Here is a 21,795-nt window from a genome sequence, read left to right on the forward strand (position 1 = left end):
GTTTGTGTTTGGCCCGTTCTGCCTGTGAAGTCAGTGTTGTACATAGTCGGTGGCTTAGGAATTATCGTTGCTGTCATTATTTCATTTCTTTTTCCAAAAACTTCTGCAGTGAAATATCATTCTGATTGTGCCCAGACTGGAGGGTATCACACCGAGCTCACGCCTGGGTCTCTGTCCCGGGGCCCTTGCTCCCCCTGGCCGCTCCTCTGCCTGCATTCCGTGATCGCCGGCTGTGGACCTCCAAGCCCCATCCAGGAGCCCGACGTTGGCGCGGGACCACCCTTGACCTCGCGTCCTCAAGGTTCTCTGCGCAGCGAGCGCAGATCCGCCTGGCGGGCTCGCGAGGGCAGCGGCGTCGGCAAACAAATGGAAGGGGCCACTGTCCGGCCTGGGTGGAGGGCACTGCTCAGAGGCAGGTGCCAGCAGTGCGGCGATCCCACTCTTCAGAGCCCATCCGGAGCTGTGTGGCTTGGGGCAGTGTGCAGGGTCTGGGGTGTTTTTCAGGATCAGCCTCAAGTGCCTTAGACCAGGTGGAGACCATCCGCAGTAGCTGGGTCAGCAAGCAGGTGTATGCCGCCCGCACAGGGTGTTGGGGCTCGTGGGGGAGAAGCAGCAGCAAACTAGGAGGAGGTTTGGCTCTTGGGTCAGGGGCTCCTTCCCAGTGCAGCTGGGAGGGGAAAGCCTGTGCCTGGGGCGATGGGACACAGGTGGGGCAGCACTGGAAGCCTCCCACTTCAAGGAGAAGCTTGACCTTGAAGGGCAAGCTTGACCTTGAAAGACTAGGTGGGCTTGGGCTGGCCTCGTGTGTTCTCAGAAGGCACAGGGGACCGAGGGAGGCTGCCTGAGGGCCGGGCTGGAACGGGGAGGGGCTCCTCACCCAGCCGCATCGGTCAGCATGAGGGCCCCAACAGGTGCCTCGTCCTGTCTGCACAGCCACCATCAGGAAGAGTCTCAGTCTTTCAGAATCTTAGGTTTCGGCACTCCCAAGGCCAGTCCGTCCCTCCTCGGAAAAGTCTATCTTCTGGAAATCGGTTTCTTCCTCAGCATTTTCATGACCTCATTTGATAAAAGAGCCGTTTTCACGGGCCTCCTCGGGGTCATGCCCACTTTCTGCTGTCGTGCTCTTTAACTGCCAGCTGTTTTCCTATTGTCTTTGGGGATGAAGCCGGTCTCTGGCTTGTCCTGTAAAGTTCTCTATCTCGGGGGTATTTCCTGCCCACTGCTTCTGGCTGGCCCAAGTGCATGGTCTCTAGATTTGCTTCTGTGTGCATGTTTTCAAAAGCTCTTAATTTGCAATGTGCTTTCTACAAATTTTAAAGAGGCGGTGGAAGTACAAGACGATGTATGGATGGCATTTTTTAGAAGTCGGGATGTTCAGACATTATGTCTATTTTTTTGGTTATTTCACTCCAGCCTGTAACTTACGCCCCTCCTGTTCTGTGCTCTCTGCATCTGGGGGATTCCCTTGCTGCCTGGGGCTGGCCTGGGGCATATGTCCCCTTTGGAAACCCCGCCCGCTCTCTGTCTTGCCTTTCCTTCTTCAGGCGGCTCCAGCCCAGGGAATTCTATATAACACAGAGTATCTCCTTTCTATAATGGTTCTTCAGCCCTGCGTTTTTCAAATTACAGGTTGTGACCCTTTATTAGAGGATCTGTCACACCCACGTAAGAAAAATAGACTGGATCTGTTCACACGCAGGAAGGGTGAAACCGTCTTCTCGGTTGTGTGCATACATGCACATCATGACATCTGGGACACAAGAGAAAAACGCATGTCCGTTAGTCAAACATGTCCCTGCTGGCTTCCAACATCCTGCTAAATTTTCATGGAAGAGAAACCAGTTAGTCTTTCTCCAGTAAAATGGTCTGATGCCGTGGGAAAATTGTCACAAAATTGTCGCAAGGCACACCCCCAGGAGTCCCGTTGAAGATGTTCCCGAGTGGGCAGCAGTCACGGTGTGCTGCCTCTGAGTGGTTCCTGCCGTCTCCGGAGGATATGTGTCTGTCACTCCTACTCATTGTTCAGAGCTCAGCTCAGACGGTCCTTCCCCAGGGAAGCCTTCCCTGCCCACCCCCCCATCTGCATCAGTTTCCTCTGTTAGATGCCACCACAAACTACATTTCCTGCCTTTCAGAGCACGTGGCCCAGTTTTTAACGACACATCGATCAGGATGGTCACTGTATGGTCTGTCTCCCTCCATCTTCTAGAACATGACCTCCACGGACGGGTCTAGTTTTGTTCATTCAGGAGCCACTGCCAGGCCTAGCATATAGTCCACACCCTAGTACAAACCAGTGGCCTCAGGCCACATCCCCCCCGCCCCCCGGTGACTGACATCTGGCATCCCATAAAACCCTCTGCTGTACTCGAGTCTTTTCCAGAAAGGGGGTGGGGGTCTCCTAGCCCCAAGATGTGCAGGTGGGATCGAAGCCCCAGGAGCTCCTTGGAGGCCTTGGCCCTCAGCCACTGCTCTTTCTACACACACACCCACCCCGACCGAGAGTGAGCGGACCTTGTGCTTACTGTCCCCAGTGCTCCTGGTGAGACTCATGTAGGGTGTAACCATTAGTGACAGACCATCTTTTGGGTGACGGTCTCCTCTCTGGCTGTTGGTGGGGGACCCCACAGTTCCCGGTTCCATCGTGCAGACTCATCGTTGCAGTAAAGGGTATTCAGGCCAGTAAGCATTGGTGGGAACCAACTCACTGAGATTCCGCAGTTAAGTGTCACAGGTATGGATTCTAGCTGAGGCACAGGTGGGGGTTTTTTCCTCCTCTGTCCCCAAGAGTCTATGAGGCAGAAGGCAGAAAGATGGGGAGAGAGGAGGACTGGTAAGTATTTCTAGGGTTGCCTTAGTGTGCAAAACATGTTTCCCCCAAAAAATGTTTGGGAAACATTTTATTTTAGGTGGGAGAAAATGCTGCCACTCTGGCTAGCTCCTGTGACCCGACATTTATCGGGGGCGTGGCCTTGCCGTAGCCAGAGCGCTCGTGAGTCATGAAACTGCTTTTCCATTTGAGAGACCGGACCTCTGTGACCCCAGCCATCATTTCCACGGCAACCAGCTGCGATGAGATGGGGGTTTTGACCTCGCAGGACAGTTGTAACAAGAAGCAGATGAGCTTTTGGATGGGAAATTTATTCTGTGGCCTTGAACAGATCTGTAAGTGAATCTCAGTTTCCTCATCACTGACACAGAGAAAGGAACCCGTTGTCCTTTTGATTGTACGTGGAGAGATCGTGTTGGAAAAGCACGTGTGCAGGTATTGTCAATCATACCTAACCAGCCCCACCAACGCTTGACATGGGGCAGAAGGACAATCACCTGCACCCACGGGTCTGTCCCGGGTCGCTGTCAGCAGGCCTGCTGTCACCTCTCTGACCAGCATCTCATTGTTAAACCGGCTTCCTGGCTGGTCCAGGACAGGTGAGCTCACTGCCACCCCTGGGCCCTTGCACTGCGGTTCCCTGAGCCTTTTACTGTGTTCTTCCCAGAGGCCTATGTGGCCCAGTCCCTCCCTTTGTCTGGGTGTCTGCTCAGAGTCCCCCTATGAGAGAGCCCCATGGGACACCCCATATGAAATAGCAACCCCAGAACAGTCAGCCCCTTCGTGCCTTTTCTTTACAGCTTCTGTGACCACCTGGAATTTCGTGAGCTTCATGAGGCAGGGGCGTTGTCATAGTTTTCTTTTCCTTTCTTTCTTTCTTTCTTTCTTTCTTTCTTTCTTTCTTTTTGAGTTTGCTGCACATAATAGGCCATTAAGTCCTCCTGAAGAACCTTTTTTCATTGTTTTAAATTTACTTATCTTTAGGAAAGTGTTTCAAAGAATAAAACCCTTGACCGCCATCCTGAAGGCAGCCCGCAGCCATCTGAAGCCAGAGGGGACATCAGGTCCTGAATTTTCTCTTTGCTTTGAATCTGTCTTCCTTCCGCCTCTTTCCCTGAGAGTGTGGAGGCCATCACCTGCTTCTCCAGGTTCTGCCCTCATTACGCCCAGGCTTGCCCAGGCCCACCCCGCCCCACAGCACTTCTGCTCCTAGATCCCAGGCTACTGCCAATACGGTCCCTACGCCAGATCCCAGTCGAAGCCCCCTGCGCTGCTGTTGTGTTCCTGGAGAGCCCGTGCTTGGCCCTTTGGGGCAGCGGCTGCATATCTGGCCGTGAGCCCGGCGCTGCACATGCGGACAGGCTGCCATGCCTCATACCCTCTCGACACGTGTGCTGCGTGGTGTATATAGTAGGAGCGGCTCTGTGTCCCCCTGGTGGGGTCGGACACGGCAACAGCTGCAAGAAGAATCCCTCGGGGCGTCTCACCGAGGGGTGTTTGGACAGCCTGTGCTCGGGGGCGTCATTGTTGGTTTAAATGTTTATTTCTTTGGGGCACCAGGGTGGTCCCATTGCTGAAAGCATCCAGTCTTGGTTTCAGCTCAGGTCCCAATCTCAGGGCCGTGAGATCGATCCCTGCGTTGGGCTCCACACTGAGCACAGAGTCAGCTTGAGAGTCTCCCTCTGCCCCTGCCGTTGCGATTCATGTGCACGCATTCTGTGTGTCTCTCTCTCCCAAAATTAATTAATTAATTAATTTGGACATTATCTCTTTCACCGTATCTGAGGTATGTTGGGGCATTAGTAATCCCTGGAAAGGTGGGACGAGCAGACGTAAATCTCCTCTCTCACAAAGTGTGCACAACACCGTGCTTACGCAGGCTTTGGTTGGCACAGACTCTTATTCGCAAGACAACACCTGAGGTCCATGTCTCCGACTTGCAGGTTGCACACTGTCCAGTGGACGGACATGACAGCGCTCACTTGGGCTGTTTTCAGCTAGTTTGCTGATGACGGTTGCCAGGAGAGGAGGCCCCAGGCACTAATTCCTAAGGCTGCCCTGTTCCTGTGATGTGTGCTGGCCCCCCAGGCTCATTTCCCCTGGTCCCACACCCTCTGCTCTGTCCTTGCAGGAAAAGTGCGGTGGCGGGACTTCAACCAGGAAGCTTACGTCGGAGGGACGATGGTCCGCTCTGGACAGGACCCCTACGCCCGCAACAAATTCAACCAGGTGGAAAGTGATAAGCTGCGGATGGACAGAGCCATACCCGACACCAGACACGACCAGTAAGTATGGAGCTGGGAGTGGGCCGGGGCCTCACTTGCTTTCTCCCCACAGCCCAGTAAGTAGCTTTCACTGGGCCATTCACATTTTCCTGTTCCTCTGGGCAGCTGGTCGTGTGTTGTGCCTTCTACGGGTGGTGAAGCTGGAAAAGTTCTGGGGCTTGCGGCAATGGGACTTCACCCGTGGGAAGTGATAGGTCCATTTGGGATCAGATTCTAGGCTTTTGGATGGCCCGAGGCAGCATCTGGAGGCTGAGGGTTACTGGCCAGAGCGTGGGAGTCAGCAGGGGAAGTTGTGTTCCTGGTGTCATGTCCACTCATCACTTGTCTTTTCTAAAATCCGTGCACACACAAGCATCATTTTCCATCATTCAGCAACTTCGTCGGCAGGAAGAAAATCTGAATTCTTGCTTATTAAGACAGTGTAAGTCGGAAATGCTGTAGAGACTAGAAAAGGGAAAGAAACAGCCTAGCAAGGTCGGTGTGAGACTGAGACAGGAGGCACAGGGTGACCTTCGACCACACCAGGAGCTCTTGTCTGCATCCTTCTCTTGATTCTCCGGAGATCTGGGAGCTGCAGGGGGAGGGCACCCCAGGGTTCCTCAGGCTTCGCCGTTGAGGTCTCCAGACATCCTAACGTGCGTGTGTTCATCACCACTTACCAGGAAAGGGATATCCCTGGCCCTTGCTCTGACCTTCCAGCCTTGCTGCTAGGAACCTCTGATTGGGAGGCTGTTCACACAGGCTTCACTGGGGAATCATCTTGTTTCAGATCATTAGAGAATAGGCAGCTGCATTTGGAGGGCAGCTGTTTTCCTGGGGGCTCTGCGGGCGTTCCTGCTCACTGAGTGACTTGGGGAGTCCTCCCTCTGTCAGGGATGGCACATCACGGATGTACATTTATTGTGACTCAGACGCTGTGTCTGGGTCCTGGGACTCCAGCCAGAAAAGTCTTGTCCTGTCCTGGTTGGGGGGTGCGGGGTGTGGGGGACTACCTATGCACCAGGAAGCAAGGGGGTTCAGCCCCCTGAGGCTTGAATAGTGTGTTGCAAATCAGTGCGTTTGGGCCCCCTAGGAGGTAGGAAGGCCAGGAAAGACCCCAAGGAGGGACAGGTCCTGAGCTGGAGGCCTCTGGAAAGAAGGACAGGGAAGAGGCTGTGACAGCCCGCTCTAGGCTTGCAGGGAGCCAGCCAGGAATCTGATTGCTCTGGGTGAGCACCGGGGATTGAGAGGAGGGTAAGCTGATGAGAGACGAAAGTCAATGACATCACCCACGGACACATCTTAGAGTTTGCCCTTGTTTTCTAAGTCTGTAGCATATGTGGAAAGTTTTGTGGTTTTTTTTTTTTTTTTTTTTTTTTTTTTTTTTTTTTTTTGGTCTCCTCCTTTCAGGGAAACTTGACCTAACTGTGTAGACACAGTTAACTGCCAGGTGGACCGCGCAAGTAATAAGCATGCAGTGTACGTGTGTGATAGATTGAATGTAGTAAACATTTGACCCATGTGTAAATGTATGCGATATGTGATGTTAAAATCTTACCATTTTTTTAGATTCAGTCCAAAATACTGTTTAATGTCTACTGTGATCCAACCGTCCTTTCTCGGGGCAGTCCTGACCCTGCAGCCCTCGTTCAAGTCAGCTCTTAAGTTAGCACCCTCTCTAAACTAGGGCTTGCTGCCGTGGGATCCAAGGACCCTGGGGAAGCCACATGGAGGCTGTGGGACCCTAAATGTCCCAAAGCTCTGTGTGCCACCCTGGGGCATGGCCATGCCTGCCTGTGTCGAGAGAGGTCCTGGGTGCCTGGGTCCCCACCACCAACCATCTCCAGGCTAACTGGCCTGTGTCAGACGCTCCTTGGGACACCCTCGTGCCACCCACCAGCCTCGTGGCGCTGGACACAAAGGTGGTCCTCATGGCACAGAGAACAGGGAGGCTCCCATTGTGTCAGAACTTGCCCAGTGCCTAGGAGCAGCTAACTTAAGGCCAGAAAGGGGCAATGTGGCTTTTTAAGAGGAGCTGGGCCTAAACCCAAGAGAGTGGTTAGAGATCGAGTGGACTCACACTCGGAAACCTCCCCTGGTGGCTGGACTCGACTGTTTGGAGCCCCGTCTCGCTGAGGTGGTACGCTGTCACTGCTCCACTTGGGTACGAGTGTTTTTCTCTGGGGCTCTTATTCCGTAGTCTTTTCTTTAGAGCCGCGAGAAAGTGTCTCTCTCGACTGCTCATCAGAGTCTGGACAGCGGTTCTGCCGCCAGTGCAAGCCCCTGACAGTCCCCCAGACCATATATAGACAGACGTCCCTCCTTTACAGTTTTTGAGATAGGACTTCGTCCGAACAGGTGTTTGACACTTGGTCTCAAGGTGGGATGTGTTGGGGGCCTAGGGGGGCCAGTTTGAGTTCCAGCTACTGTGTGACGTTCGTTTGCATGTGTTCAGGGAACAGCTGGGATGCCTTCCCCGTTTGTTTGACATCGGCTACATTAAAGTCTGCCCAAGTCCAGCGGATGCCTGGAACTGAGCCAGTGCGCTGTCCTCAAAGTGTGAGCTTGAGGAGAACTGCTCCTATTAAATGTCAAGTTAAGGAGATCAAGTTACGTCTATGACTCCCCCTTCCCCACTCCCCGCTGTTTCTCTAATAGCAATTAAGGCATTTGACCTTCTACACAAATGTCGCGTTTTTTGTTTGTCTGCCTCTGCAGTATCCCCCTTGGTCTGGGATTATGGAAACCTTTGGATTCAGCCTTCACTTGGGATAAATCTGAAAGCAACGGGCATGGTTCATTATGACCAAGGTGTCTGGAGTCCCACAGATCTTGGTCACAATCCCAGACTCTCCGGTTCTTAATTTTGTGGCCTTTATCATTTGTACGATGATGTCACACAGTCACCTCTGGTTTCCGTGAGGATTAAACAGAATGTTCACAGGGGCTGGTTCCTCCTCCCATGAGATTTTTTTCAGGGACCACGTCAGCAAGGAGGCCCTTGACCTTGATGGCCTCCCCTAGGAGTGCAATCTCCTGGCCCCATGCCAGCATTCCTAATCCCCCACACCCTTGACTTTCTCCACAACTCATATCACCCCCTACACACCATGCATTTGACTTATTTATGCCTTCCTCTGTCTCTGCTCCTCAGAATAGTGAGAGCGCGCCCGGACAGGACGACTCTCGGCACCCAGTGAGCTTGGCGCATATGTGCTGAGCCAGTGTATTAGTCAGCACAGAGCCTGACATATGGTGAGCGCCCACTGAGTCATTACTGATATTAACAGTCACAAAAGAATAAAGGAGGGTAGAAGGGAGAGTTTTAAACAGTGGAAATCAGATGAACCCTAAATAATTCCACCATGTTTATGTTCCTCCTGGATTGGAAAGCACTGCAGTTAGCATCCTGTCTGTCGTGTGGGACAGATACAAGGGGTCAGGGGTTCAAAGCCTTGCAAAAACAAAAACAAAACAAAACTCCACACATTTGGGTAGGTCTTCATTACGTTTTTATGTGTATAAAAAAAAATTCTGTGCCAATAAAATACAGAGAAGCAGGAAGCCTTGAAAAGCTTGCCAGGAGTGAAATCCTAGATCTGACATACAGGAAACCCTTAGAAATTAGAAAGTAGAAGCCCATGCTGTCCTTGAAATACAGTTTCTCCAATCCAAAAAAAAAAAGCTTCTCTACCTCATTTGATGTTACTTGAAATCTCAAATAAGCTATTAAGACCAAAATAAATTTTAAAAAACCAATGGCAATTTTGAAAGTGCTGTTTCGGACTCTTGGTTTCTTCCCTCTCCCGCCTCTGGGAAGCTGTTGTTACTGGCCCGGCAAAAGATGATGCCGGAGCAGCCTGGAAAAGATCCAGGTACACGCGCACTGAAGGGGGAGCCAGCGGGACACGCTAATGGATTGGACGAGGGGTGGCGCGCCAAGGTTTATGCTAGAACAAAGGAAGAGACGGGATGCCTTTACGTGAGATGGGGGAGGCTGAGTGGAGCCACTGTGGGGGACGCACCCGGAGCTAACGTGTGCAAGTGTTCCATTCCTGACGCAGTTCTAGATGGATGTGTGTCTGGTGTGTGGGAGAAAGGCCTTGGTGGCAGTGTGAATTTGGGAATGGTCTGTGTGCAGATGGTGTCTAAAACCACGAGTTGAATGTCATGTCCAGCGAACACAGACAGAAATAAGGAGAGGCCCAAAGACCAAGCTCTGGTCCACCATAGACATTTTGGCTGTAAATGCGAAGCCGGTGCTAACACTTGGAGGACGGTCCAGCATGGTAGACCGCTCGCTGTTTCCTGTGGGCCATGAGAAGTGGAGAAGTACTCTTGTTGCCTTTTTAGAGGAGGGGTATGAAAAAGCCTTGCCAGCACCCAACTCAGAAGGGTTTTGTGGTGTTTGTTTTTCGTTTACATTTGAGTGTGTGTTTTGTTTGCCTTGCAATGCGTCTGATGGCAAAGTCAAGTCCGGAAATCAAGCGCAACCCAAAAAGTTTATAGAATATTGTTCTGTCTGCTGGGGAAAGCTGGAGCTGGTTTGCTTTAAAATTGTTTATAGAAGTAAAATCAAATAAACCTTCAGGGGGAGAAACCTTATTATCCTGTTTTCTTCTTTTCCCTGTCAGCCAAACACCATTCCTTTTCATTTATTTATTCAAGTTGCCGAAAAACGAGAGGCTCTTGGAAAAAGAACAGGTTTTGTTCAGGTTGCAAGAGTTTAACGATCAGAAAGTTTCTCTCTGTGTCACCGCCCTCTCCTTTGATCACTAAGTTTAAAAATGAAGGGTTTTGAAACATTTTGAGTCTACCACTGGAACACTGCTCCTGAGAACCGGGCTGCCTAGACTGCATCCCACAAAGGACCCTTCTCTCAGAGAGAAGTGTATCCAAGCTGCCCACCTAATGGATTCATCTGGCAGGCACTAAATCGAGAAAACACTGTTTTTACTCAGTCCATAAATTAAGAGTTGTAAGGTTTGGTTTGGTTTCCTTCAAGATCATCCCTGAAGGGCTGTGTTTTGAACCAGTGTTTTAAGTGTTTGGCAGTGATGCTGCCCAAACACAAAGATCAGGACTCTGGGGGTGGGGGGGGGGGTGGGGAGGCATTCTTCCTTCCTTTCTTTTATTTATTTATTATTATTATTTTTTAATTTATTTATTTAATTCATTTATTTTTTTGCAAAATTTCAACAAGAGGCAGGCCTTTAAGTCATGGGCTGTGCTGTTTATCCTGGCAAGAACGTCCGCATTCCGCATTGATGTCAGCTGTTTTAAGAGCCGATGATCGGGATTAAGGGTTGTGGGGAAAGATCCGATCTGAACTTCTCATTGTGGATCCGTAAGAATAAACAGAGTGGAAGCCAAGAAAAAGTTTTCTACATAAACTCAGCCGCTTGGAGGGACGCTCGGCTGCAGGCGATGGTCACGGGACTCAGGGTTTGATTTTTAGGAGAGCAGAGGGTCCAGGGAAACAGGAGAAGTGCGTCTCTGCAGGGACTCTGGCTCCTCGTGAGTGGGTGCTTGAAGGTGGGGGCGTTCTTAGGCGGGCCCAGGGCTTCGTTGTCATTTCACATTCTTCTTATAAAACGGATATCTTACAAACACACGCAGCTGACTTCCCGACGTGGTAGCTGCCTCCTCAACAGCCCGGCAGGACTCAGACCCCTGAATGTCTGGCCACCTGACTTGCAGATCTAGCTGCACCACCTCTGTCCCGCCGTCCTGGCGTGCTCTAAGTTCAAGTGCCTTGGGGGCATTTGTGGCCAGTGGGACTGAGGGAGGATGGCTTAGCGCACCAGCAAGCCTTTAAAGTCTGTTCGATAATCTCGATAGCAGAATATTTATTGGGCATTTTATCCGTCATGGCCTGTGCTCGGCCTTTTATGTGCACTGACTGTATTTAATCTGCTAGCACTCCCGCCAAATAGGGAGGGAGAGCATTCCGTGGGTGATGTCATCCACCAGTCTCCAGAGAGCTGGCTCCTGAAAGCCCTGGGGCCTCACCCAGCAGGCAGAGTGGCTGACCCCATGCTGGCTGTGGGTGGTTTCCTCCTTCGTCCTGCTGTCAGCAGGAGTACCCTTAGGGTGTGGCAGACAGTTGGGGTACCCCAGCCCCCACCGAGGCACCACCTCTATCTAGCGCCCTGAGCCCATGGAAGTCCAGGCACATTACCGTTGAGAGGCCATGACATTGACCGCGTTTCCACAGGCCGGATGGTGAGCTGAGCCTCAGAAGCTGGGTCCCTTGCCCGCGGCCGCGCACGCCGGTTGGTGGAGGAACCGGGGTTGCGTGCACCAGACTGCCCACCCAGAGTTCGATCTCCAGTGTGGCCACCTTGTCATCGGTCTTCATGGGTGTCTTTCTCCTGCTCCTGGTTTTCAGACTTAAATGCACCTAAAAAGCAGTCAGAGTTGGAGACTCAGAGCCAAATGCCTGAGCCACATTGGCCCTCCGCCGGCCACCTGCTGATGGAGTCCGGCGTCTTCAGTTGGAGAGAAGCAAGGTTTCTGTTTCTCTCCCTCCGGCCTCAGGCGCCCCACAGGACGTCATGGAAGAACGCGCCCCATGTCCATTCCCACCGGAGAGGTCTGGGTGGGCAGTCGGGGGCGGCCGGCGGCAAGGCTCTCCGTCACCTCATCCTGGGGCCTGACTTGCCCCTTTTTGTGCACAATTCCAACCACAGCCCTGCCACTGTTCACCAGCTTCTTTTGTCTTATGTTTATTTGTTTCTTTTTTATTTTTAGTGTTTTGTAAAACCAGCTCCAACAACAGGCTACTCTTCTTTTCCCCTTTGTGCATTCCCCTTTTTTGTCTATTTGAGGCCTTATCGGCATCTAAAATAAAGAATGCCCTAGACTGGGAGACAGTATAAGGCACAGACAGTGAAGATTGTCTGCCTCTGTTAGCGGCTCTGATGGCCCTGGTGGAGATCTCCTCTTAAAAGATCGGTCGCCAACATCTTGAAAGCTGAATCCCCGAGTAGCTGTACACGCACATGGCTGCGTTTCCCTGGCTATGACTCTGGGTTATAGAGATGGCATGGTCCTAAATGAGTCATGTAATTTTGTTTCTTTATTCTTTGGTTCCCTTTCTACCAATATCCTGGGACTACGGTGATGAACACGAAGGTTCTCCCTCCCGGCCCTCAAGGAGTTAGCGGTGCAGTGGGAAAGGCTGGCGGAAATACAGTTGCACAGTCCAGGAAGGGCAACCAGCCAGCTCAAAGTTGTGTTCCGTTGCCCTCTCTTCTTTGGGTTTTAGACCCGTTATAAGAGGCCGTTATCCTCTGGGCAGCCCGGCCCTTTTATCATCATGAAATGCCCTCTTTACCACTAGGAATGCTTTTGTCGTGCTTAGTATTGGTAGAACTGCCCCCATCTTTCTTTGGCTTATGGGTTTATGTTGTCTGTTTATTCCCATGCTTTCATGTCCAGCCTTTTTTCGTCTTACATTTAAAGCGTGTCTTCTGTAAGTAGCAGCTAGTTGGGTTTTGGATTTTTATCCACTTCAATAATCTTGTCTTCTATTTAGACTGTTTAGTCCTTTTACATTTAGTACAAGTTCTGACGCATTTGGGTTTCATGCTAGCATCCCTCTGTCAGTGTCCTCTTCTGGCCACCTGCTTTGTATTCCTTTTCTTCCTCTTTTCTGCTTCTTTTGATGTAAGTATTTCCCTCTCTATTAGCTTGTTGCATTCTTTACTTAAGAGAATCTAATGTAAGTGAATAATTGTATTATTTCCTAAACAGTGCATGGGCCTTATAGCTCTTTCTCCCATTAGCTTTCCTCTCTCCTGCTTGATGGTCTCTTTTGTCATATGGTTTTGTTCTCTCTTTATGTGTAACTCCACAGGACATCTTCTGTTTTTTCATGCAGTAAATATCCTTTCAATTTATTTGCATATTTGAGTTTCCATTTTTCCTCATCTCATAATTTTCACTTTTCCCCCAGGACCGCTTTTCATCTGCCTGAGAACTTCTGTTAGTACCACTTTCCTGGCAAGGAAAGCTATCCTTTTATGTGTCTGAAAGCACCTTTATTTCACTTTTAGTTTTGAAAAGTATTTTCACTGAATTTAGAATTCTAGGCTGACAGTACTTTGGGTACCTTTATGTGGTCTTTCTGTTGTCTTTGGGCTTCCATTGTTTCTGATAAAATATCAACTGTTGATCTTACTGTAGTGCTTTTTTTTGCAGGCATTTTAACTTTTTCCCTAGCTGCCTTAAAGATTTCTCTGTCTTTCGTTTTCAGAAATTTCACTGAAATGTGCCCAAGTGTTTCCTTTGTATTGAACCTGTTTGGGTTTGTAGATTTCCTGAATTTGTAGCTTCATGTCTTTGATAAGTTTTGTTTGTGCTCCATGTTCTCTCTCTCTCCCCCTCTGGGCCTTAATTATGTCTTCATTAGAGATTTCTAAATGTCCTTGCCCCTCCTGTGCTCTTTTCCATATTATTTATTCTTTTTTATTCCTGTGCTTTAATTTAGGTATAGTCCTATTGGCCTTGCTTCTGGTTCACTAATTCTTTCCTCTGCTCTGTTTTGCTTTCAAGTCCGTCTGCTGGTTTCTTAATTTTAGCTAATGTTTTTTGTTGGGTAAGAACAAATATAGAAATATTTAAAGGCCTGAGCTGGTGTTTTCATCTCCAAAAAGGAGTTAGTTTTGCTCCTGGAAGACAGTTAAAATAGGGCAGGTCACCTGGGTCAGGTCTGAAACTGAGCTAGCATAAAGCTGGGTTTCAGCCTTTCATAGACCTCTGCTGAGTTTCCAGTTCTCTTTTTCTACTAGGAAGTAGCCCTTTGGGATGCCACCTGGAAGCCCAGGATGTTTATTTGAGCCCCTTGGCAAGACCTGAACTCCAGTTCTGGGCTCTTCAGCTCCAGGCCACCTGCAGAACCTTGGCTTCCATCCCCACCTGCAAAGCCCTCACTTCTGCTTGGCTTACCCAGTCTCATGGCTTCACACTGCTTGAGGGGAAGAGGATCAGAGAACACTGGCCTTACTCTGGGGGCCTCTCTTCTTTCTGAGAACCTGGCCCTGTAACACCCAGCTGCCTTGTGAACTCTCCAGTGCCTTCAGAGACATTTTTTGATGTGTTTCATCCACAATTTCTAGTTCCTTTTAGCGGGTAGATTGGTCTATACCAAAGAACTTTTACAATCACTGAAAACAGGAAACAAACAAACAAACAAACCTGAGTGTCCTATTTGTAATCCAAACTCAGTCTGAATCTTGACAGTTCGTAAATTTTGTCCTGAGCAGCATTGTCAATCACAAATGAGAACAAGTAAAAATAGCTGTGGACTTGAGTGGTTAATGGCTCTGTCATTTAACTCCCCAACTAAGGTCAGAATAGTCTCTGTAACCTCTGGGTTTCTTATCTGAAAAAACACGATAATGCATGCCCTCTCCATCTTACCCTTTGCTATTAGGCTCAGACATCTGGGAAAGACTTCATAAGCTGCAAACAGCTACACAGATACAGGCTATTATCGTATTGTTATTTTACGTGACCAGCAGCTTGTATATATGAGAAGTCAGCTTTGAGCAAGGACTGAATTGTTATTCTGTTAAGCTTTACTCTTGATATGTGTGTGCCATTGAGGGCAGACCTTCAGCCTTCTCTGTATGAATGCCTCCGTTGTGCTGAGGGGTAAGTGGGCCTTCTCGTGCAGATGCGACATTGGAGAGCGTTGCTGTTGACCAAGAATGGTAGAGGAAATAACTTTGAAACGGTGATTCCACCTATTTTAGAAAGAAATTAGAGCAAGAAAAATGGGGGTCATCAGCAAGTTGTTGGTAAATGAGATGAATCTTTGGGTCTGAGCCAACCCTTGTCTGTCGGCCACTCACTTGAACGTGTCGCTTCCCATCACCATGTAACTGGTAAAAACTTTTCTTTTTAAATAGGAGGATTTTATTTATTTTAGGAATTAGTCAACACAGGATAAACTGTGTTTCAGCCTTCTCAGTCCCTTGGGCTCTATATTTTACTTTTCTGAAACAATACGATTTCAGAGATTACTTGCGACTTTTTGATGAGCTGGAAAGAAGCAGTGTCACCCCTCGATGTCACCTGTGTCCTTACCCATCAATGCCTGCCCGCTCAGCGATGTTACTGACCACTTCACATGCGTCCTGGAGTGTTAGGTGTTAGTGGTGGAGCCTATGAGAACCCACATCTCCATCCCAAGCTGTAAAATTAGAAGTACAGACTTTTAAAATAACACGCATCTTAACTATACCAAATCAATTGGGATTTCCTCCATCTGACAGTGATGAGAGAAAAAGAAAATCCACATCTTTGGAAATTTGAGTCTATTAAAAGAAGGAAATATCCCAATAGAAAAATTGCACTCAGGTTTGAAATTTTATATTCAGCACTGATTTCTTTTGATGCTTGCATTCATGCAGTCATTTAGCAAAGCATTTGAGGACTTGCTGTGTCACAGGTATTTTTCTGGTCGCTGGGGAAACGTGGTTGAACAAAACTGATTTTTTTTTTTAAATGGCTGCCTTCCTAGAGCTTACGTTGCATGGGGGTGGGGGAGGTTAGAAGACAGTAACTAAGTGTTAAAGTCAATAACATGTTAAAGGCATTACAGAGAAATAAAAGAAGGGTGGGGTCAGAGAGTGTGATAGTCAAGGTCAAAGGTCCATTGAGTGCTTAGCCACAGCAAAAGAAACAACCAACAAAATGAAAACGTACCAACAGAATGAGAGAAAATATTTGCAAATCCTATATCTGATAAGGGGTTAATATAAAAAAATAAAGAGCTCATACAACTTAATAGAAAAATATTTAATAATTTATATATGTATAATTTAATATATAATTTAATTTAAAATGGGCAAAGGACTTGAATAAATATTTTTCCAAAGAAGATACATGAATAGCTAACAGGTGCATGAAAAGGTGCTCAGCATTTCTAATCAACAGGGAAATACAAATCAAAACCATAATGAATTATCATCTCATACCTGTTAAAAGAACTGCCACTCAAAGACAAGAAATAAGAAATGTTGGGCAGGATGTGGAGAAAAGGGAACTCTTGTGCACTGTTGGTAAGAATATAAGTTGATGCAGCCACTATAGAGGACGGTGTGGAGGTTCCTCAAAAATAAAAAATAAAGGGGCACCTGGGTGGCTTGGTCAGCTAAGCACCTGCTTTTGGCTCAGGTCATGATCCCAGAGTCCTGGGATCGAGCCCCGCATCAGGCTCCCTGCTCAGTGGGGAGTCTGCTTCTCCTTCTGCCCATCCCCACTGCTCGTGTTCTGTCTCCCTCTCACTAATAAAGCTAAAAAAAAAAATTTAAAAATAGAGCCACCCTATGATCCAATAATTCTTTTTCTAGATATTTATCTAAAGGAAATGAAATCACTGTCTCAGAGATAGCTACACCCATACACCCCTATGTTTTAGCAATATTATTTATAAAGCCAATACCTGGAGCAGTGTTAAGTGTACATTGATGGATGAACAGATAAAATCTCTCTCACACACACACGAATATTACTCAGCCATAAAAAAGAAGGAAATCCTATCATTTGTGACAACATGGATGGACCTTGAGGGCATTATGCTAAGTGACAAAAGTCAGACAGAGAAAGGCAAATATTATCCGATCTCACATGTAGGTGGAATCGAAAAAAAAAAAAGGAAAAAAAGGAAAAGAATAAGAAAAACAAATAGATAGAAAAGAGATCAGATTTGTGATTACCAGAGGGTGGGGGTGGGGGGAGAATTGAAGGCAGATGATCAAAAGATAGAACACCCAGTTAGAAATAAGTACTAGGGATGCGATAGACAGCCTAGTGAATTTGGTCAGCACTATGTTTATTTCTTAATTTAGTCAGTATTTTATGAAATAAATAATTATTTAAAATGATTATATTATTATATTTTATCTCATTTATTTTATGTTTATATTAATTTATTTAAAAATTTTATTAAATCATTTAGTCAGTATTTAATTAATTTATTAATTTAGTCAGTATGCTATGTTTGAAAGGTGCTAAGAGAGTAGGTCCTAAGAGTCATCATCATAAGGAAAACTAAATGTCTTCCTTCTTTCCTTCCTTTGTATCTATATGAGATGATGGATGTCAGCTAAACTTACTGTTGTAATGACTTCACAATATTAAGTCGAGTTATTGTGCCATGCACAGGTTATGTCTCTGTAAAATGGGGAAAATATAAATAGGTTATTGGGGAAGGTTCTCACTGACAGGAAGGCATTTAGGCAAAGATCTGAGGGAGGAACAAGGCAGCGTCATCTGGATAGTGGGGAAAGGGTTCTCTTCAGGGGACATGGCAAGGGAAAGTTCCTTGACGAGGGAGTGCGCCAGGCACATCAGGGCGGCCAGGAAGCCAGCGTGGCTGTGCAGGGGGAGTAGGAGATGTGGCGGGAGTCAGGGCATCGAGGAAGCCTGGAGACTTATGATAAGGACCCTAGGTTTTCCCCTGAGAGAGATGGGAGCCACTGCAGGTTTTAGAGCAGAGTTACATCATCTGAATTAGGTGTGTAAAGGATCCTTCCTTTATAGGTGGCCGTGTGAAGACCAGGCTTATTGGGGGTGGAGTGGAAGATGCAAAGACAGAATCCAGGAAACCCATGGAAGTGACCCTGACAGTGGCTCAGAGCAAGGGGTTAGCAGAGGAGCTGGTCAGAAATGGTTGGATAATGGATGCATTTTGAAGGTAGAGACAAGAAGGAGGCTGAACAGTAGCCTGCAGAATGCGAAGGTTGAGGCCAGGATCCTTGTCTGAGCTGCCTGAAGAAGGCCCTTTACTGTGAGGAGGAGAGGGAGTGCTGGGGGGTGCCGCCACCAGACTGCCTGAGTTCAAATCCTGGCATTCTGTTGGCGTATCCCTGAGCCCCTTGGGCCACTTCCGTCAGGTGTAAATTGGGACGATGGCGGTGGGCATTTCATGGGACCGTGGTGAAGGGAGAAAGAATTAATCCTTGTAAGTTCCTTAGCACACAATAAGTGCTACAGGAACGTCTGCTGTGGTTATGGGAGCCTTACTGCAAGGACTTGGGGGGGACCCTTTGATCCAAGTGGAAGGGTCAAGTGAGCAGTGGAGATATGTGACAATCTGGAATTCAGGGCACAAGCCTGGATAGAAGTTACCCATTTGGGATTTTGAAACAGTTCTCTGTGGTATTTAAAGCCACTCTGCTATCCATCCCTGAATGTGTGTCACTAAGCCCAGAGATACTTCTGATCACAAAAATGGCTTCAATGTTAATAGGTTTGTTCTTCATGGAATTTTTCTCTCTTCTGGTGATTATTGAATTTCCTCCAGTACTTACACTGTGACCCTTGAAACCAACACCTTTTTATGGTTGATAATTTTTATATTCTCTTCTGTTAAGTGCGAAGGCCAACGTGGTTCTTCCTCTTGGTACTCATGCAAGTACTACATTTTAGCCCCAGAGAAGTTCCCAGTTGTTGCTCTGAGCTAGAAGGAAAACAGGGCCCTGCCTGTCTGGTTCAGGCTGTCTGACATGGACAGGCCCCTGGGACTGTGAACAGCCCACATGGCTTGGAGTGCCTTTCTCTTCCTCTGGCCTCCCTCTCAAATGAACTCCTTCCTCTTCTTGCCACCCTCTGCCTAGTCCCTGACTCCTCCCCTCAGACCTGCTGCAAGCACCTCCCTCTGCTGACTCGGGGCATTGCCTGGACCCACCTCCCCAGGCATCACTCCTGCCTGCTCCTTCCCATGCAAGAAGTCACAGAAGACCCCAACAAGCATAATCCCCTTCTGACCCCCGCCCCCTGGCCTGGCCCTGCCTCCTCCCCCTGCTCATCCTTCAAGACAGCTCACCTAGCTTCTTCCAAAAGACCACCTCCAACCAGGCCCATGCCAGGGACTCCCTGCCCCCAGCTGACATCCCCTGCAGCCCATTCTCCTTGTGTGCTGGAGGGGCTCCCTCATTTCAGAGCTCACACATTCTTCCCCCGGTATTTAGTAAGTTTCTTGGGGATAGAGACTATCCGTGCTTAGACATCTCCCCAGTCCCTCACTTAAACTCCTGAGGAATTCAGATTTTTTTTCACTCCAGATAGATATTACATGGATTTATTACATAATATCCTTAATTCTGGGGCAATACCTTGTAATTAAATGCTAATATTTTTGTGGGAAAACTTAATGAGCAGTCACATAAAGCGAGATTAACAAAGCTGGTATATCTCAGTCCAGGTCACGCTTTACTTGCCAGATGAATTCAGGTGGGCTCAGGTTTTGCCACAAAATAGGATATGAGTTGGTTTTTTGGTTTTTGGGTTTTTTTTTAAGAGTTTCAAATTTGGGGAGTGTAGCTCAGGGATTATGGACTCGTAGGTCAATAAAGAAGAGTACAAAGTAAGTGTCCTTCTGTTGCCACATGATGACCAGCACCTAGACCTGGATGGACCAGAGCCTGCCCTCTTCTGCATTACACAGTGTTGAGATGAAGACAACCCAGGTTATCAGACGTATTCGCCCTCAGGTCTATTAGATGATGGAGGAGAGGTTGGAGAGGGGAATAGAGACCCTGGGAACAGTCTTCAAGCAGCTTGATCTCCTGGAAGGCTTCTGGAGTTACCCTGGAGATCAGCACTGAGTGCAGCTGCTGATACACTTCTTAACTCCCTTCCTCTCCGCCGCTTGCCCGGGGAGCAGATCTAGATCTCATTGGTGGCTCCTGTTAAAAAATGGCTCCATTGGCCCTGTTGACTCTAGAATCCCATTTGTAAAGAGGGGTCCAGCAGTGCACAGTGGTGTCATCATCTCAGCACTTTTGTCAAAGCCTCCCAAAGGGCAGAGGGCACTAGGATTTGTCTCTGCTGGGATATAAGCAGTCCCAGCCCCGAGGAGCTCAGAGTGAGACACAGATGACAGGGCGGCTGCTGGGGGTGGCGGTGACAACACCCCCTCCCATGGTTGGCAGACTGTCTTCAGCAAATCTGCCCCTGTTTCATCTAAATAGTAGTGAGCCACTCAGAAGGCTCTTGCAGAGGACAGCTTGTATCAGACCTCCTCAAAGGACTCTGAATTTCCTTAACCATTTCCTTTCCTTTTGACATTAGCTTTTAAAAAGTAGATACACGTTTGCTTATATTACTGCCCCCCCAAAAGAAATCATACCAGAAAGTTAAAAGGAATTTAACCTGATCTAAAAATCTCAGTAGGCAGGGATAAGCATTAGCATTCTTGTGAATGCCCTCCCTGATCTGTCTTTTATATTATCCTCCGATAGTTAGATGCATGTAATTATATAAAAATACGTTACTATATTTGCTGTTTGGCATTTCTCCTTTCTTTCACTCATTGATCCATAGGAAACATTTTAAATAGAGCTTTCATTTTTAATGGCTTTATATATTCCATTTTATGTTTAGTTAGCTAGTTCTCTGGTGACGGAAGTAAGGATTGTTTCTTTTCGGTTTTAATGGTAACAGTGTTGGGGTGAGTATTTTTGAATAACCTTTTTGTGCCCACTCATTTGAAAGGAAGTCCTGTTTTAAATGTCACTGTATTACTTGGTTCTGAGAATCTACCAGAATGTATTCCCTATATTGCTGAGTTTGGCGACTATTTTATTTTGGGTTTTGGATTAAGATTCCTAATTGAAAATGATCTGTGGTTTCCCTCTCTCCCTGCCTCCCTTCCCTTCATCTGGCTTTAGCTTCATGTTTCTGCTAACTTTGTAAAATGAATGTTAGAACAGTCATCTTTTAAAAAGATGCTTAAAAAAACTTATTTACAAAGGGATTATTTCCAGAAGTTCACCTATAAAAGTCAAAACCTAGAACCATTTTTGTTTTACTCAAAGCAGCCCTTTGGTAACTTTAAAAAATTCTCTCATGGGTGTTGACATATGGTGGGTTTGTCTATGTTGTATTTGAATTAATTTTGATAATTTGTATCTTCCCAAAAGATCATAAGTTCCGCTCCGTTTTCAAATTTATTGGCGTGTCTGGTGTGCATATGCACTTAAATCTCTTCTGTTTAGAAGTGCCAGGGGTTTGTCTCTCTGTTTTTTTTTCCCCCGCTTTCTCTTCTTTGTCTTTTACCCTTTCTTGCTTTGATCCTTAGGAACCAAGAGTTGGGATTATGCGTACATTCTAAGATTTATCTGTTTCTAGCACATTCATGTCAGCCTTTGTTATTTTATATTTTCTTCCCTCTGCTTTCTTCTGCCCTCCCGGTCCCCTCCACCCCACATTAGAACTGGACGTTTACTTTATGTCTGTTACATTTGTTTGCGTACAGCGCTTTGGCTGAATCTCCCCTGTTATGAAATGTAGCATTATAATTTTTGTTGTTTATGCTTCCTTTTAAATAACCTTTTATTTCTTACTCATCTGGAATTCTACTTTTGGATGATTCTTTAATACTATGCTTATTTCAGAGTTTCAAAATTATAAGAAATTGATTTTTTTTCTTTTTTACCTGTTTAAATTTAAACTTCTTTCTTTTCTTTTCTTCCACTTTATTGTGGTGTAGTCAGACATTGCAATATGGTGATTTGACTTGGAGGTCACGGAGGGCTTTATTTGTGGTGTGAGATCAGGGATGGCCGCGGCAGCTCACACAGTCGAGTGTTTCAGTCCCTGACACTATGCTCAGCCCTTCGCAGGCATGGCTCATGTCATTCCTGTAACAGCTCTGAAGTAGGTGCTCCTGCTGGTATGGGGTTT

General features: G+C 47.4%; 1 protein-coding gene across 2 annotated transcripts in view; it reads left to right on the forward strand.

Annotated features, from left to right (window-relative positions):
• The window catches only part of GALNT2 (polypeptide N-acetylgalactosaminyltransferase 2), a 176,068-nt gene that overhangs the window by 105,596 nt on the left and 48,677 nt on the right, over nt 1-21,795 (forward strand). For both annotated transcript variants that reach the window (XM_059170536.1, XM_059170535.1), the window contains exon 3: nt 4,962-5,115. In XM_059170536.1, coding sequence (XP_059026519.1) covers nt 4,962-5,115 — 154 coding nt within the window. The remainder of the gene's footprint in view (nt 1-4,961; nt 5,116-21,795) is intronic.

Source organism: Mustela lutreola, chromosome 4 (genome assembly GCF_030435805.1).
Source record: "Mustela lutreola isolate mMusLut2 chromosome 4, mMusLut2.pri, whole genome shotgun sequence".
Classification (NCBI taxonomy): domain Eukaryota; kingdom Metazoa; phylum Chordata; class Mammalia; order Carnivora; family Mustelidae; genus Mustela; species Mustela lutreola.